Source organism: Mastigoproctus giganteus, chromosome 13, assembly GCF_048544385.1.
Source record: "Mastigoproctus giganteus isolate SK-2022 chromosome 13, ASM4854438v1, whole genome shotgun sequence".
Classification (NCBI taxonomy): domain Eukaryota; kingdom Metazoa; phylum Arthropoda; class Arachnida; order Uropygi; family Thelyphonidae; genus Mastigoproctus; species Mastigoproctus giganteus.
The window spans coordinates 21,164,349-21,183,671 of NC_143587.1; the positions used below are offsets into that span (position 1 = coordinate 21,164,349).

Below are 19,323 nucleotides of genomic sequence, written 5' to 3' on the forward strand. Positions count from 1 at the left end.
GGCCACACCTTGAGTATTGTATACAGGTCCGGAGGCCTCATTTCAAGAAGGATGTAGAGCTGCTGGAATGAGTACAGAGAAGGGCAACAAGATTAGTGAATGGAACAAAGGGTTGCTGTTACGAAGAAAGGCTTAAGTTTTGCAAATTACAGTGTCTGGAGACTAGGCACCGGCAAGGTGATTTGATAGAGGTGTATAAAGCCTTGAATGGTTTGAGCATGCTCAATGCCAATGGGATTGTTCCTCTTGCTCAGAATAATCACCTGAGAGGGCATAAATTCAGATTGAAGAAAGACAGATGTAGGATAGATGTGCAGAAATTTGCCTTCTGTTCCTCCAACCAACAGGTGGTTGGTGGAACAGACTCCCATCCCTTGTTGTGGAAGTTGATAGCCTAAATAAATTTAAGGCTCAGCTGGACAGGTATTTTGAACGAACAGAGGAGTGAAATGGAAGTGGTTTTTTTTTTTTTTTTGGCTGATGCTGCATAAGCTTGCTTTCTTGCATCATATGCCTCTACTAATGCTAATTTCTACTTGTTATAGAGACTCCAGTCAGTCCACAATCCAGATAATCCACCCCCATATAATCAAAAGTCTACTGTACTGTAACACTAAGTAATTCATGCTAACAAAGTTCATTCTGCTGTGTATTAAGACTATTGCATTTACTAGGAACTTTGAATCCTGCTGTCTACAAAAACACAGGACAGGATAAAGTACTACTATTTTTCAAATTCTTCTGGTAATATTATGGATGTCCCATAGTATAAACAGAAAATTCATTTACCAAGTTTCATTTCATTTGCCTTTTCAGAGAAAGTACACAATTATAGACTATATATAACTCAGAACTCAGATTTTTTTAGTACTTCAGGACATTAATAATACAAATGTTTCAATAATGTAAATGTTTAACATATTAATACATTGCAATTTTAAGAATATATTTTGTATGTGTAACAAAAAAACATTTATAAGTAACAACTCTGAATTTTAACATCTTTCTGAAAGTGTCCACAGAAAGAAAAAAAAAAAATGGAAAGTTTTCAGAAAATCTGAATTTTAGCATAATTATTTAAAATTTAATTAAACCATCTTAAAGAATAAAAACTTATATTATGAAGTAGTTTACCTCAATATGATATGTAGAACACTTCCGTATGATACTATGAATTTGATAGTACATAACAGAGCTATGACGCTCAGTGTTCAACATTGATATCAATATTTGTAGAAGGATAAGATGTAAACATAGAACACTTCTGTATGATATGGAAGTGTTCTACATATCATATTGATGTAAATTTCTGTTATTATTCTTCCACAAATATTGATATCAATGTAGAATGTATTGAGCATAATAGCTCTGTTAGATACTATCAAATTATGAAGTAGCTTATATTATCTATAATTTAACTACAAAATTAAATATAATTATATAATAAACAAAACTAAATAAGAAAAATCATACCTTCCAGGCAAAAGATCTGGAACAGATGCAACAGACAAAACAATATTTCCTATTGCATATATAATTGAAATATAAAATATTGTCCTGGAAAAAAAAAGAAATAAAAATCTTTGTCACAAAAAAATAACATTAACAAATCTGGAAATGAAATTCTTGCAAATAAAAAAACAAACACATTAAAATAATAAATAATATTAATGATAAATATTGTTCAATGATAAATTAATAAACTGAAGGGATAGCTGAAAAGGGGGCTGATGAAGTACCATTCATTGGAGGAGGGGATAACAAAAATATTACCTGCAGGATACATCCATCCTACAAGTTATATGTTTGTGAGCACATCACAACCAAGCAAAAAGAACAACAACAAAAAAAAAAAAAAAAAAAGAAAATTTTATTTCAATACGAAGTACAGCAATTTTTTTTTTTAAGATTAAAGCTTTCATTTATTGAAACTGCTCAAAAAGTTTACATTGCGGATAATGCAGAGAACTTGATTTGTTACTTTATTAACTAATGTTGTAGGAAACATAGTGAACCTAGTTTGCTTATCACTACATACAAAATGATACTATGCTGTATCTGAATAATAACATGAATGATTCTTAAATATTGTATAAAGATAATTTCACTTTTCTGGTTCAATAACTGCAAGATATGGAGAGGAAAAACTGAATGATTATCAATTACAGCAGTTTCACTTTTCAAATTTTTAAACAAGCAAATGTGGGAGATATACTACAGCCCCTTGTTAGCAAATTGGAAAGGGATATAAAGGTTTCTAATTTGGCCACTGAGTATATTGTAGACAGAGTTTACCAATTTTAAGTTCAGCATGCACTTGTCATGCAAGTTATGCTTTCCCCAGTATTATTATTTAATGGGTAAAGTGCAGTGCCTTCGCAGGTAGTTCTGTGGTTATATAATCGCCTTCCTCTCCACATCACACAGAAAAGATAGTAACATAGGAAGATTCAGGGTAGGAGCACCAGGGCACATGTGCTCCCTGTCGTTTTTCGGAGTATACACCAATCATTTAAATCCATTTAGCTGCAAAAAAAAATTTTTTTTTGTTAACATTTAGGATTTTAGCTATTTTTGCACTGTGGCTTAGCTATTTTCAACTGATGGTAACACTGACGCTGATTTGATCACCATTCTAGTTCAAGGCACCACACAGTTTGGTTGTGCGTAATGTTTACTTCAAAGTAATTCAAAGTTTAGCTGTGTGCCTATGTCCACCAGTAACATACGTTTGAGTGTTGTATTTGTTTTGTTCTGTGCATTATTGGTGGCTTGTTTGTGTGCACAAACAAGGCACAAAATGGTGCCCCCCTGTCAAAAATGGTGACATGGGGAGCACCATGTTACAAATGATGCCCCTTCTGTCATTTTTTCTGGATCCAACAGTGGATAGTAAGTATATGATATATCATTTAAAATAAATATATCTGTTGGTTTTGTTTTGCAAAGTGTGGTTTCATAGGGCTGCAATTAGTTTTCTGATTATGGATCAACAAGGATGTCAAGAGCCAGCAATCACCAGAGAAAACAGTCTGCACTGGGCCTATGTTTTCCTTCCAATTACTATTTTCTATAAGTTATTGTAGTTCCCCCCCCCCCCCCAACTGTCATGCAGTGGCAGACCAGATAATGTAGAAGTTTCACCAGTCAGGAGTCATGATGTTTTTCAACAACATACTCCAAATTTCACCCCTCACAGGCAGATCAACTTTTAGAAATGTGCAATTTTAAAATTACAAAAATATTGACATTGAAAGGAACTTGCATTTACACTGATCTAGATAAAACAATGCATTATGACGGTATCTTAATCTGCTACATGACAGATGCCTCTCAACATGTGCATATAATTTCAGTTTAACTTAATTAATGAGTTTTTTTTAATTGTGTGATAATTAGCAAAGATTTCTGGAATTTTCAGTGGAGAAATAAATAAAAAAGAAATAAAAAAAAGACAATTTCAAAAGCAGACAGAGCAGATGAAGAGCACAAGTTGATATTGTCTGGGGGATCTCACTGACCCCTCATGACAGGCTAACAGTTAAATATTGTTTTCTAAAGAATCTAATTCAATAACAGACAAATTCCAAGAAATTTTCGAGCAAATGCTTTAAGCAATGAAAAAGGTAGATCTGAGTATGTGCCTGATCTCAGCTCTTACTACCACAGATGAGGCAAAATTATATGAGGGCATGAGTAGAACAACTAATTGTGAAGAGATTCACAATATGAGAAGTAACAGTACCATTTTATGTAAATTTTGTTTGCTTTTATATGGTTACAGACAGTCTGATACTACTGCACAAAGAGTATGATAGTGTAATAGACAAATATAAATATTTCTATTGATAACTTTGCATCTTCGACTTACCTAAATTTTCCAAGTAGAGAGTCGGCTATCATAGCACCAAATATTGGAGTGAAGTAAGCAGCCATGGTAAATGTATGATAAATTGTAGTAGCTGTATTGTCATCATAGAAAAGGATTTTTGTCAGGTACAGGATGAGGATAGCTGAAAAAAATAACATAATTAAAATAGTAGTAGCAATTTAGATAGTGATAGCAATGTTCCAATAATCAATTAACCATTGTTACTAATTAACAATGGACTTGCTATATATTATTATTATTAGCTATATGGTACAAGCAGGGCCAAGCCATATTGGCCACCCTGGAACATTGTAATCTCCCCTCCAAAAATAAATAACACTTTTTGTAATAATATTTTATCGATATCACAATTTATAAATAATATTTACATTTTTTTATTTTATTTTCTGATCACGCTTTATTCTTGCTACACATATTTGAACATGAAAAGGTAACATAAAATTAAGACAGATTTGTGGAATAAATTTTATCGAAATTTGATATGTATGTTTTAAATAATATCACTTAGTTTTGAAAAAAAATCGTGAAAACAGATATTAATAATAATTGGTATAAATATATAATAATAACCTTTATTTATAACTAAACATAATTACATGTATAAAGTTTAATTCATGTGTTATTGCATATTTAACTTTTAAAATAAATTTAAATAAAATTACTAGATATTAAATAAATTGAACTTTTTGGGTTTCAGTTCTGAAAATTTATCATGTAATGCTCCATACCTAAACTTTCATCTAAATCATGTTCTGTCGAGGCTGGTGCTAAATTATCCAATCTGTCTTGGGACGTTGTAGTACGAAGATAATTTTTAATTATTTTTAATTTGGAAAATGATCTTTCCCCGGTAGTTACACTCACTGGCAATGTAAGAAGTATTCTTAGAGCAATCACTACATTGAAAAGTGGGGCATAAATTATTTTCAAAAATATACTCTAATACTTCTGTTACTATCAAATCTGGTTTTAAAATATTTTTAAGTACTTTTAATTCGTCGGTCATGTCAATGGCATCGATATTCTTTTCGTTCTTGATATAGTCTGTTAATTTATTTTGCAAATCTTTACAACATTTTAGAATTTCTTGATCGGTTACATGCTTTAAATTATGTATGTCATATAAAAAATTGAAATCATCACTATGTGTTCTTAATAAATCAAACCTGTCTTATTGTTGTGTCTAGTATTGAAAAATAAAAATTAATTTTAAAATTTAACTGTGCATCGTTTATGCCTTCATCTGGATTTTCATAATCAAATGATTCAAACTGAATTTTATTTTTACGTTGACGTATAAGAGAGACATCAGGAAATTTAGTTTTGGTTTCAAATATTTCGGCTAACTGTTTTGATTCATTTAAAAACTCTAAAAATCCACTATCAGATCGTTTACTTTATAAGTAATTAGATAAATTATTTAATTGATCAAGCCAAGAAAATATATTCAATTTTGGATTTTGCATTGTTTTACTTACTGCATTCGCATTATTTAATATTTTGTACAAAATTACTATTGAACATATAAATTTAAATGATTTTAATTTCAAGGCTAAACATTTTGACTGGTGTCGCGATTTAACATCTTTATTCTTATCTTCCATTATTTCTAAAAGGGCATCATAAATTTCACCAATTTCTTGTCTTAATGGCCTTATTGCATCTATACGATTTCCCCATCTTGTATCACTTACGAAACATGTTTTTTCAAAATGTCCGAACGTTGCGTGGATGAAGAAAAAAATATAAACAATTCTTGAACTGAGTTAAAAAAATCTACTGTTTCAAAATTAATTTTGGCAGTATCATTAACCACCAGGTTGAGACCATGTGCAGTGCAGGGTACAAAAAAAGCACGGGGGTTGATATTTAAAATTTTTCTTTGCAAACCACTGTTTGTCCCTTTTGGCAGCATCATTATCCATGTTAGCTCCATTGTCATAACCTTGCCTGTGCATATCATTAATATCAAGGCCTAATTCATTAAATTTGTTTAAAATAAATATACTTAACCCTTCTCCAGTCCAACTTGTTATAGGGGATAAACCTAAAAAGTGTTCTCTTATATCTACTTTTTTGTTAACTTCATTTAAATTTACAAATCTAATTATAATATACCTCTGCAAACGATACTCGCTATAACGTAACTGACAAAAGTTTTTAGTTGGTGGCGACTAGGTATGAATGACTAATTCCCCTAGATTTGATTCAATTGTCTCAGCGAAAGCATCCCTATCATTTAACAGTGTAATACTGTATAATGGGCTCTCAACAACTACTAATATATGAATGAAGAATCAAAAAAGTTACAGGTTCACTATGTAATCATTTTTAAAAAGTTTATTATGACAAGAATTTCTTTATTTGTATTTTCTTTATTCAAATTATGCTTAGATTCTACATCATATTGGCCGCCCATTGTTGGTCTGTTGTTTAATGGTGCAAGGGCTGCTAAGGCCATATTGCGCCTGATTCTATTTACTACTGCAGTTAAAATCTGTTTAATAATCGTGTCTGCTTCAAGAATGCAAAAAACTCAGCTAGATTTGCATTGTCTCCAATCAGATGAGATAATGTTAAAGGTTCTTGCAGATGTGAAAATTTGATTCGAGCATTAACGTATTGGTTACAATTTAGTAGGATATCAGCCGCCGCCAGTGTTCGTCGCATACTCGAACACCGGGTTGGCATGGCCCTGGGTGCAATATCGAACAAAAATAAATGAGAGAAACCAATAATGATAAGATGCCACGCAAGCATCTGAAGGTCTGTATTTTTGTCAGCTGCTCGCATTTAGCCAGAAAAATGAAACCTCTACAGCAAGATTAGACACTTGTCACTAGTGTCTCACAGGTGCTACATGGGAATGAGAGTTGAAGAAAGTAGATGCTTTGCTCGTGTGACATCTATTAAATGCCAAACAAAAATTTAATGTCATATAATTGATAGTACATTGAAATGAAAATACTGTATAACCAGTGAGAGAATATTGGTGATCAAAAGGAAATTGGTGACTATGGGAGGATTTCATTTTATTTCGATTTCAAAGAAAAAAAAAAAAGTTAAGAGTCGCTAGCCACAATAGCAAGAGGATGTTTTTAATTTAGCTAGTTTTGTTAGTTACATAAACAGAAATATCTGATTTTTTTTTTTCCCCCCCCATGTACAACCAGGGTTTTCATGTAAAATTCATCTACAGTATTCAGGACTGTACTTCTTGGGCCCAAGGTGCTAAGCTCTTGCAGGGCCCCCTTTAAAGATACCAGAGTTAAAAAAATATATATATATATATATTTTTTTTTTTTTTTTCCAATCTATTTTGTTTTTGAATTTGATCTTTTTCTCATGCCTCTTTCATTTAGATGCTCCAGATTCATACTTTTGCCCATTTTTAACTGCAAAATTAAACTGAATTTCACAGTTTTTGGATCTCAGCTTATATAGATTCTGAAATCTACAGGTGGTCCAATTAAAATAGTTTCTGTAGAACAAATAAAATTTACAGATAACAAATGGATTTCAAGAGACCTGGGTACAAATTGTTTGCACCTCTGGCCTTTAGGCAATAGTGCTGCTACTATAGAATGCACGAATTAAGAACTAAAGGGCATTCCACAATTTAGTGGTGTCCATAACACATTTACAACCAACTCCCAAATACTGTACTGAGCAGCATTGCTGGTCAACTGCTTTCTTGTGTTCATGGCTAGTGGAAAAGATTAATTAAGGCATATTCCTGATGCGTATATTTTTCGCCGTGGTCAACCTATGTTTTACTGTTACACCCTATTAGAGAATTAGGAGAGAGTGATTTTCCTTTATTCTGGAAATTAATCTGTTCTTTTGCAGAAATGAGTCATCCACACTTTCAGTAAATTTCACCTGTCTCTGTTTACACAGTAGGTACAAGTGGGCCCTAGTTTAGTTCAGGGAGTTAAAAAGAAATCGCTTTAAAAATTTGAGATTAGAGAGCCCATGTGAGGCCAGAGCCTCATATGCCTGTTCATAAGTACGGCCCTGACAGTATTTTCACAAAAACTTGTACAGGTCACGATTCCCGTTACTGACAACTAAAGGAATCGTTATAATCGGTTCAGCTTGCCGAATGAGAAGGGGGGGAGAGGAGAAGAAAGAGTTGTTTCTTGATTCTGAAAAGATCTTTGTAAAACAACGTTACTAAATTAGACTTATTTCAGAGATCAAATTTTGCGTATCACTCAGCACAAAAACAGAAAATATTCTTTCGATAAATATAACAGTTTCGAACTGTTAGAATCAAGTGCTATAAAACGAAAAAATAAATTACTGCGAGTACGTAGTGCACTGCCAGTATACAGACCGGCAGATATAGTGAGTATCGCGCATGCTCCAAAACAATTCCCAGCACAGACTGGCAGATATAACGGCAACCGGCAGATAGAGTGGGTGTCGCGCATGCTCAGCAAGTCGGAACTGCCCGTCAGAATACAATTCACAAGTTGAAGCTGGCGGTGCCTGATGGCACTAAAGTGCAGGATTACCCGGTTGGTATATATATAAGTCAAGAATTTGTCATCAAATAATGAAACTTTCAAATAATAATTATGAAATTAAAGAACGGAAACGAAAGCGTCTTTTAAAGTGCAACGATAAGAAACTATTCTTGTCGCCCCTGTGGCCTAATGGATAAGGCATCGGTCTCCTAAACCGGGGATTGCGGGTTCGAGTCCCGCCAGGGGTATCCCACCTTTTACTTCTTTTTTTTTTTTTTTTTCTCCCATTCCTTCCTCTTTTATCTTGTACTTCTTCAAACACTGAAATATAGTCTGCCAATATATTAATTATGTCGTGAAATCTTTCACATATAATTCCAAAGCACTGAAAATAGCAAACATGCAAAGACAACAGTGCCTTAAGATGCAGTGGCAATTTTAGCAACTAACTTTTAAGGAGTTTATAGATTTAATTTTGTATTCTACAGTAATTAAAATAGAAATTTAACACAGAGTATTTTAAAATTAAAAATATAACATAAAGTACAGGGAATCAATACTCTTTAATATATTTTTTATGCATTTAAGAATAGTTCTGTTCTATATAATATCTGCCATTTATGAAGGGATGACAACTTATTTACAAGATGAATTTGTGCTTTCATTTTAGAATGTATCTCCTTGGAGCGGCTGGTTGCATTCTTTATTTCATTAATTTTTCCTTAATTTTGACGGTAACTGTTTCAAGTAATGGTATTCTTTTGAAAAGAACTAGTGCACATTTTTGAAACTCACAATAAGGGTGAAACCGGGGGAGGGATTTCAAGAGGGAATTTGCACCCACCAAGGCATAAAAATTTAAAATTAAAAAGATAAGATATTTGATTTAAAAAAAAACAAAAAAAAAAACATTTGCATAGAACTACAAAAAGGGAAAACAAGAAAAAATAAGTATTGAGTGACCGGGTTTCAAGCCGTGACTGCTAAATACGGTGCAGTTTCTCGTATTCTCTGTATCCTGTGAACTCCTCTGATCTGGTCGTCCAGGAGTATAAACAGAAAATTTATTTAAGTTTTGACGATATTATCTAAAAATAAAACGATCAGATTTTGCTTTTTAGTGTGTTTGTGTAATAAGCCTTTATTGTATAATATTTTTTGTAGTATCAATGCATATTAAATATGATGTATACATGCTTCATCCTCTCCCCCCCACCCCAAAAAAAAATTCCTGGTTTCACCCCTAACTTACAAGATATAACATAAAATATAAGATAACTTGGGGTTGGAGAGCGGGGGAGGAGTTCTACAGTAAACTAAAAGCGAAGACGCTGTTACGGTTCTTCACATATATTTATCAATGATATTATATCAGGCTTAATGTTGAAGTTTGTAAACGATACAAAGGTTGGCAGGGTTCTTAATGACAGTAATGGCGGTGTGCTACTGCAACAGGATCTAGAAAATTTGGACAGATGGGCTGAGAAGTGGCAACTGAAGTTCAACGTTGACAAATGAAAAGTACTGCATATGGGGAGAAGTAACCCCAGAGAGAGAGAGAGACGTACCAACTGTGTCGAGCCACATTTAGGGTGGTAGAATATGAAAAAGACCTGGGAGTAAATGTGCAGTCAGATATGAAATTTTCAGAGCAGTGCAGACTGGCTGCCAGAGCAACTCATGGGCTATTGTCAATGATATACAGGAATTTTGCTAGTAGGGAAAAGGTGATGATCCCTTTGTATAAGGCAATGGTCAGGCCGCGCCTTGAGTACTGCGTACAGGTTTGGAGGACTCATTTGAGGAAGGATGTAGAATTGCTTGAACGAGTACAGAGAAGGGCAACAAGACTGGTGAGGAGAACAAAGGGGTCCCTTACCAAGAAAGGCTTAAGTTCTGAAAATTGCAGAAATCTGGAGACTAGGCACCTGCGAAGTGATCTGATTAAAGTGTATAAGGCTTTGAATGGGTTGAGCAGGCTCAATTCTGATGGGATTCTTCCTCTTGCTCAGATTACGAACCTGAGGGGGCGTAAATTCAAATTGAGGAAAGACAGTTACAGAACAGATGTTTAAAAATTTGCCTTTAGCCAGCGGGTAGTTGATTGCTGGAACAAACTTCCATCTGTCGTTGTGGAAGTTGATAGCTTACATAAATTCAAGGAGGAACTGGATAAATGTTTAGAGGGAATGAATGTATGAAATGTTTTTTTTTTTTTGGCTGATGCTACATAAGCTTGCTTTCCTGCATCACATGCCTCCCGTACTACACTGGTGTGCAACACTTAAGGGCCAACACTATTTCTAAAGGTTACAACCACAAAATCTTTACTTAAGGTACCCTTTACTGGTGAGAGTAGATTCAGTCTCAGCATCGAATCTGAACGTCAGCTTTCTGAACGTACTAAATAGATGAGCGCACGACTAGAAGAAATTTTGTTTCTGAACGGAACACAGATATCTGAGGGTTTTGAGATGAAGTCTAAGTGACATTAGCATTTCCTTTAAGTTGTTGACCAAAGAAAGTCCAATTGGGCATTTATTAGCATTAGCAGTAATAGTTGCTGTTGGTTGCTGTTGATACCATCCGCACCAGATGCCAACAGCAACCAACCATTGCCGACCAAATCCAGAAGCGAAGGCTTAGATGGTTTGGCCACGTATGTAGAATGGGCACGAACAGAATACCATCCACACTCCTTTGGAGACAACGACCCACCCAATGGAGCATCCAACGGACCGCGCCTAGGAAAACGTGGGCCAAGCAAATGGAAAATGACTTGAAGAGCCGACGTCTCGACCTTAACCAGGACAGGACTGACGCCATGGATCGTAAAGTATGGAAGAACATCACAGAGCAAGTCCGAAACCCTGCGGCATCTACAGCAGCATACTGGTTGCGTGGCCAACCGCCTCCCCTAGCTGCCAGCTAAGGACCAAGAAGAAGAAGAAGAAGCAGTAATAGTGCCACATGATGCAAGAAAGCAAGCAAACTTATAAAGCACCAATCCAACCCCTTCGAATTTATTCTAACCACCTACTTCCACAACAACAGATGGAAGTTTGTTCCAATAATCAACCACCCGCTGGCTAAAGAAAAACCTCTGCACATCTATCCTGCAACCATCTTTCCTCAATTTAAATTTATGGCCGCTCGTATGTGCAACCTGAGCAGGAGGAAGAATGTCATCAACACTGATCTTGCTCAATCCATTCAGAGCTTTAAACACCTCAATCAGATCACCTCAGAGGCGCCTAGTCTCCAGACACTACAATTTTCAGAATTGAAGCCTTTCTTGGTAAGACCACCCTTTCGTTCCCTTCACCAATCTCGTTGCCCTTTTCTACACCCGTTCTAGCAGATCTACATCCTTCTTGAAATGAGGACTCCAGACCTATATACAGTACTAAAGATGCGACCTAACCATTGCCTTGTACAATGGGATAATAACATCCTTATCCCTGCTAACAAAGTTCCTGTATACCTTTGACAAAACCCCATGAGCTGACCTGGCATCCTGTCTGCACTGCTCAGAGAACATATCTGACTGCACAATCAACCCCATATCTTTTTCATTTTCCACTGCCCTGAGTGTAGTACCACACAGTTGGTACTTTAATCTGGGATTACTGCTATCCATATGAAGTATCTTGCATTTGTCAATATTAAAATTCAACTACCATTTCTTGGCCCAGAATTTATTGGTTAGTACTGCTCATAGTTGTTTATCCATGGGAATAAGATAAATTCTTGCAGACAGTATGTAGTGGCAAAATGGACTGAAAGCCTCGTTTTTGTGTCTAGTTTTCTCAATTGTACCGTTGACTGTTATCAATTATTTCACATAAAGCTATCCAGTTTAAGACAGAACCAGAGCGTGTTCATTTGTTCTGTGCATTAGACGTTCAGAAAAGGTACTTCCGTTTTCTCTGATAAGTTGCCCATCAATTTTATTGGTGGTGATAAGTAACTGTGTCAGGTAAACAGAAGTAACTGATGGAGGCTCAGTAAGGAGATTTCAAAAGACAGGCTAATTTGTTACCGTGGAAAACATTAATGACTCGAGTTATTTCATCTTAGCAATCTAGTTTCAAGCTTTTATTTTGTTCCTTTATATATGTTTTTGCTTTATGTATTGAAACGAGTTTTTGATATGCATGACAAGCTTCAACAAAATATACCGAAACGATGTAATCCGTGCGAATACAAGCATTTTAAAAATGATCACTCAGTATCACTAATAGGAATAGTGATGGTGCTCAAAAAGGACAGGTGAATGACCTGAAGGTCGGTCGACAAGGCGAGCCCAGTGAACCTGTTTGTCATACCGCAGCCTGGAAACCCAGTTCCGGCAGCGTAGCACGGACACAACATAAATCTGCAATTTCCGGCACTCTTGAAGCATGGAAATATTTAAATAAAATAAATAAAGGTAATCGCAACTTTCTTAAATCTTTGGTTGTTAAATCTTCGCCATCTTGAAGGTGTGATGAAAGCTTCAAAACCGTTTACTCATGCCGATATATCTGATAAAAATGCAGAGCCCATGGAGTAAAAGAAGTAGTACAGATTAAACTTAAGAAAAAAGAAAACGACGAATTTAAACAAAATCTTCACCATCTGAAAATTAGGAAACAAGACACTCATACTTTATGCAAAAAAAAATAAAATAAAATAATAATAAATAAATAAAATAAAATTCACACAACCATTCCCTCTAAAAGTTTGTACAGTTCTTCATTAAATTTATTTAAGTTATCAACTTCCACAACGAACTATGGAAGTCTGTTCCACCAACCAACCACCCGCTGGCTAAAAGCAAATTTTCGCACATCTATTCTACAACTGTCTTTCCTCAATTTGAATTTATGCCCCCTTAGGTTCGTAATCTGAGCAAGTGGAAGAATCCCATCAGAATTCAGCGTGCTCAACCCATTCAAGGCTTTATAAACCTCAATCAGATCACCTTGCAGGTGCCAAGTCTCCAGCCGCTGTAATTTGCAGAACTTAAGCCTCTCTTGGTAAGAGGATCCCTTCATTCCCCTCACCAATCTTGTTGCCCTTCTCTCTACACGCTCAAACAAATTTACATCCTTCCTAAAATCAGACCTCCAGACCTGTACGCAGTACTCAAAGCGTGGCCTGACCATTGCCTTATACAAAGGGATAATCACCTCCTTTTTCCTGCTAGCAAAATTACTGTATATCATTGACAAAATCCCATGACCTACTCTTGCAGCTTGCTTGCATTGCTTATGGTGTAGGAAACTACTCTTATTTTATTAATATGAAGGTTTCTTTTTATTTATTAAAAACAGATAAACATAAAACTGGCAGCTCATATATACACGAGGTATGGCAATAACTTTCCCGGACTCCTGCTGCGTTCGATGAGTTTGAAAATAAACGAATATTATATATTGTAGTTCAAATCTTCTCCAACAGATGGTAGCACAGTGATTGCTCAGTAGGCTAATGGATTGCAAGTAAGAACCAGTTTCGTTGGTAGCGTTAACCTTCCGCGTCACGATTTTGCAATGGAGCAATAAACGAATACCAAATTTTTTTTTTTATGAAAACCCCAAACACGAAAGGTATCAAAACCTATAGTACTTAGTACCGTGCATGGGTTGAAGAAGAAGTATGGGGGGAGGGGAATGCCGGAAACTTGGCTCTAGAGACTAAATATGGGTTTCACCACTTAAAGCCTCCAATAAGCAAAGTGGTAGTTTTTGCTTTAAACTGAGAAAATGTGCTATAGAAACTTGACCTTTCATCACCATAAAAGTGTTTATGGTGATGAAAGGTCAAGTGGCACCAGTGTGTTTCAATGGCATAAGTGGTTCTAAAACGGACGTGAAAATATTTACGATGACCCAAAAAGTGAGCGTCCGTCAACCGCTCGAAATGAGGAGAGAGTTGCAAAAGTTATGAAATTGTGGCAAGAGATCATCGTTTTACTCTCAGAATGATGGCTGATAAGTTGGATGTGAATAAGGAGACGATTCGTCAAATTCTGCACGAAGATTTAGGGAAAAGGGAGGTCTGTGGCGCACAGCGTCACGGAGGAGCAGGAGCAATGAAGAGTATCACCATGCGAAGCCTTCATCTAGACTTTCCAAGACAATCCTAACTTTCTCAACTGTATTGTGACTGGAGATAAATGTTGAGAGTTTTAGTACGACCCAGAGACGAAACATCAGAGCATGACTGGACTTCAAAATCTTCACCAAGGTCCATAAAGTTTCGTTTAAAGAACTCCAGGATCAAGACGATACTGATCATGTTTTCAACAAACAGGGTGTGATTCACGAGGAATTGGTGAATCACATCCCGGATGCTGCGTTCTACATACAGGTGCTTCAAAAACTACTGAAGAGCTTTTTCCCAGGGTGAATCCACAATTTCGAGATAAAGGCAGCTGGTTCTTGTCGTGTGGCAATGTCCCTGCCCCATCTCTTTGGATTACTTCGCTGATTCTTTTCAGAAACCTTTAGAACTGTGTAATAAGTGCATTCAATCAGGTGGTGATTACTTTGAATAAAAATAAAACATTTTTTGCTTTATTTATTTTGTCTAAGCAATGAAGATCTTAGAAATCGGATATGGCCTCCTTGGAGCCCACACCTGATACTTCTTAAATAAATAACAACATAATTCCATTTTTGGCAAGCTGCTTATTCGAAAGAAATGTAATAATGTGAAAATTGTTCGAAAGCATAAGTGATCAGTGTTATATAAATTCGAAGGATATAATCGAATGATATAATTCGATTATATCGTTCGAATAATATGAGTACAGTATAATTGAAATGATCGAATAATTTGCTTTAATCAAAATAATAACCTAACCGAAGAGGAAAAGAATGTTTTGCAGTGGAAGGAAACCTTAACCACTGATTTGTTGATTAACAACTCTGCACTTCTCTCCAAATGACTTTTTAAAATTTAGGTCGGAAGGTGAACAAACAGCCTTGACCCCGATCTGAAGGATTTCAGGAAATCCTGTAATGAAGCAACTTCACTGAAAATAATTTGCACCGTGGAATTTAACATCTGTAAACAGCTGCTGTACAGTATTTATTTACGAATATAATTTATATCATTATGATATTTGGAAGAGAAAATATATGCAAATTTTCCAATGTAAATCATTGTGCGAAGCCAAGTTAGTGTATTAAAATTGCCTGGTTGATCCCAGGTGTTCAGCTCTATTAACCCGAATAATTGGGGAATGGGAAGTAAAATATAATGATGGAGAGAATGAAGTACTGTGACGTCAGGAGGTTGGAGCAGATGATGCAGATAGGGTCACCGTGGAAATAATACACTGCTCGACAAAATTAACAGAACACGTAGAAAAGGTGTAACTCGTGGAGTTTGCGATGAAGCAGGGACAAAATTTGGTATGATGGTTTACCATAGAATAACGATGAAATGAGGAGACAGCGAGAACTTTAGACAGGTATAAGGGCCATTTAAAGTGGTTCTATAAGAATTACCAGAAAGATCACATTACAGAAGTCTATACAAGACGCCCGAAAATATGGTCACATGACATTATTAGGCATATGATTTGCGCCAGCGGCTAAATAGACCTGATAACGGTGAACCATGCTCGATATATGGGTGTCCATAAGATTCTGTGGTAACAAATCCCATCGTTCCACCAGCGCAGACCTTAGCTCACCAAGTGACCGAGGAGATGAGTCGGCGTGCAATGTGATGCCCAAGGGCGTCCTACACATGTTCAATCGGATTTCAGTCTGGTGATCATGCTGGCCACGGCAGTCATTAGATATCATCAGTTTCAAGATATTCTTCCACCACTTGAGCTCTGTGCAGTGGCGTTGTTGTGCATAAAAAGAAAATCCAGGCCAACCGCAGCTCTAAAAAGTCGCGCACATGGGGTTCGAGGATCTGTTTTCGGTACCTCTGCGCAGTTACAGTAGCCCTATCAAAAACATGAAGAGGGGTGCGGTCGTTGATCATTATTACGCCCCACGTGAGGACACTTACGTCCCCAACGTAAGTGTCCCTTTCTCTGATGTTGGACCGATGGTACCGCATTCCTCGTTGTCTAGAGGTGAAATAATGTCTGAAATCTGATTGTAGGCTAAAATGGGACTCAGCAGAGAACGGAACTATACCCCAGTTATCAGGGCTTCAAATCACATGTTCGTGGCACCAATTTCAACCAGCTCTGCAGCGGTTTGGGGTTAATGAGGTACAAACCACCGGATTCCTTGCCTAGAATCCACTTGAATTGAACATTCTAAACATTGGAAATGTTTTCACCTGTGGCCTCAGCAACCTCAAGAGTCAGTTGATGACAGGACATCGCAGGGTTCCATCTTGCTGTCAGAGCCAGATACCTGGCTGTTCTGGTTGACGTAGCCCTCGGGTGACCAGCCCTTCTTGTAATGGTTCCTATTTCCTGCAATTGATTGCATAGTGCCGAGACGACAATGTATGACCTATTAAGCCAAAGTGCCACCTCCGACTGCTACTGCCTGGCTTCAAGTCGTCCAACGGCCGGCCATCTCAAAGAATCATATAAACAACGATGACTTGCCATCCTGAGTACTGAAGATGTGATTATCCAACTGAGCAAGTTACAAAATGGGAATGAATTTATATGGTCGCAACCCTTGTTTTTATAAAGATGAATAATTTGCGTGATGTGGAGCTCTGTAAGGTGGTAGATCGATTTCTATTGGATACTCGGAATTTGTATGCTAGGATTCCTCTTATATCAAATATTCGCCTTCGGCAACACTCTTCACAATAAAAGATTCATGAAAAACATTTTGTTCTGTTAATTTTGTGGAACAGTGTAGCTGTGAAAGAGAGAGATTAAAAAAAGAAAATAAAGCAGAACGGCTTAAGAAAGTAATTGGTAAAGACTGCAGGTAAAAAAAAATATTGACATTAAATATCAAAGTAAGGAAATCAGAAAACAAATGTATTGTAAGGATAATTGGGAACTAAAATTCATTATCAACATCGAACAAAGAAGATAATTATGAAAATGAGAGTGAACCGAAGTCTCTTGTGGATTATAGGCATTATGTATGACAGGTATTACGAATAGCGGGTTTATGAATAATAATAGGTAACGTGATATGTAGTGAATGTAATAAGAACTTAAAAGAAAAAAAGAATTAATTATCTAAGTTTAGTTCTGGTTTCATAAGGTAGCGCCCTCATAGATAGCACAGTGGCTATAATTAACGTTACCCACACCGGGTGGAAAAGACCTGAGTTCGAATCCCGAATGATGGGAGAGATTTTATGGGTTTTTTTTCACAACGTAGCTGAGTTAGTCCGTCTCAGGCGTGGGTAGCATGGTTTTTTTTCTCCCGGAAACCTCGGATTTTCTTCTACCAAACCACAGCACACACACACACAATTTACAAATATATTATATACGATGCAATATGGCCTAAGTTGCTGATGCGCCAAAACCTCAATAACAAACAAACAGCATGCGTTCTGTGGCTGATTTACTGTTTGCTCAACAAAAACCATGCTACACTCGCCTGAGGCCGATTAACTCAGTCATTGTGGAAAAGACAAAAAAATTCCTCGCTTCATTAATGGAATTCGAACTCAGGTCTTTCCCACCCGGTACAAAAAAAATTCCTCGCTTCATTAATGGGATTCGAACTCAGGTCTTTCCCAACAGGTGTAGGGAGCACAGTGATTATACCAACTGTGCCACCCACCATGGCTTGCAAATTTGCCTTAGCAAATCAGCTAATTTATTATTTTTTCCTTTTTTCTTTCCTAATATTTTTTTTCCCTAAAGAACTGTGTCCACTACTTTTTGAAGAATCCCCATATTTCTCAAAATAACGTAAATAAGTTTTAATTAATTTATTTTTATTAGATTCATAATTGTTTTGTATTCGACAAAACGGGTATAGAGTTTTACTAGAATACATCCACTGAAGTACTTATGAAAGTTTCTTAATCAGCTAACCTAAATACCAAGAAAATTACTAATAGAAAATGTCACTTCAGATTTTCAAATGCATATCTGAAGGTCGGACAGCGAACTTGAGGCGTCTTGTAACACCAGACAAAGCATGACCTTGAAATGAATAGGATCAGCGTCCCAGATAAGAGAGAGAAAAAAAATCAGTGATAAACTTCTCTTTAAATGCGACGCGAGTAAACGTATTTAAAATTAGAATTCCCGGATACATAACATGCCTGAAGGGCTTTAAAGCATCAGAGGAGTTGAAGGACGATTATTTGTTTAAAATGATGTTGACAGACTTACCTTTCATCCCGTAAAACGAAAACCTTTCACAGAATTCATTTCCAATGATGAAAAACACCGATTTGGGATATTCGGACTTCTTTTGAGGCTATGAAAGAAGGAGACAGAAAGAGAGAGAAACAATTAAAATTACCTACTACAGTGACCAATATAAAACAAAATTAAGGACAAAGTGCTGTATTCAATATTAATAAGTACAAATAAAAATAATAATGACACATACCAAGTGTGATCAAAAAGTTCGGGGAGTGACTTTGTACCTTTAAATTGCAGCCGGGTAGAGAGCTATAACTTGTCCAAACACGTTCCATACACAGTAACACATGAATCTGCAATCACCCGTTTATCTGCAATCAGTCTGAATTAAACAGAAGGTGTTTTATGATTTTCGTCGCATTTTAAAATGAGTGTTATTGAGCGAATTTGCGTCACATTTGGTTTCAAATTAGGGAACCACTGGAAAGTCTTCGTTCAAGGCTTTTTCAGTGGTTCCTGAAGTTTAAAGAGGACTGCTTGTCCGTGGAAACTGATCATCGCTCTAGCCGCCCATCAACTTCAAATACCAACGATTCAATCGATCGTGTTCGTGATATGATCTGATGATCACAGTCAGCGGTATGGTCAGGCTACACCTTGAGTACTGCGTACAGGTCTGGAGGCCTCATTTTAGG

General features: G+C 36.3%; 1 protein-coding gene and 1 non-coding gene across 2 annotated transcripts in view; one reads left to right on the forward strand and one right to left on the reverse strand.

Moving 5' to 3' along the window:
- The window catches only part of LOC150075844 (solute carrier family 15 member 1), a 154,860-nt gene that overhangs the window by 102,394 nt on the left and 33,143 nt on the right, over positions 1-19,323 (reverse strand). Inside the window, exons 2-4 of the mRNA XM_090388171.1 lie at positions 18,653-18,740; positions 3,872-4,013; positions 1,474-1,557 (exon numbers count right to left, since the gene is read on the reverse strand). Of these exons, the coding sequence (XP_090244297.1) occupies positions 1,474-1,557; positions 3,872-4,013; positions 18,653-18,740 (314 nt within the window). The remainder of the gene's footprint in view (positions 1-1,473; positions 1,558-3,871; positions 4,014-18,652; positions 18,741-19,323) is intronic.
- On the forward strand, positions 8,540-8,612 carry TRNAR-CCU (transfer RNA arginine (anticodon CCU)). The gene has a single exon. It is a non-coding gene; the product is annotated as a tRNA-Arg (tRNA).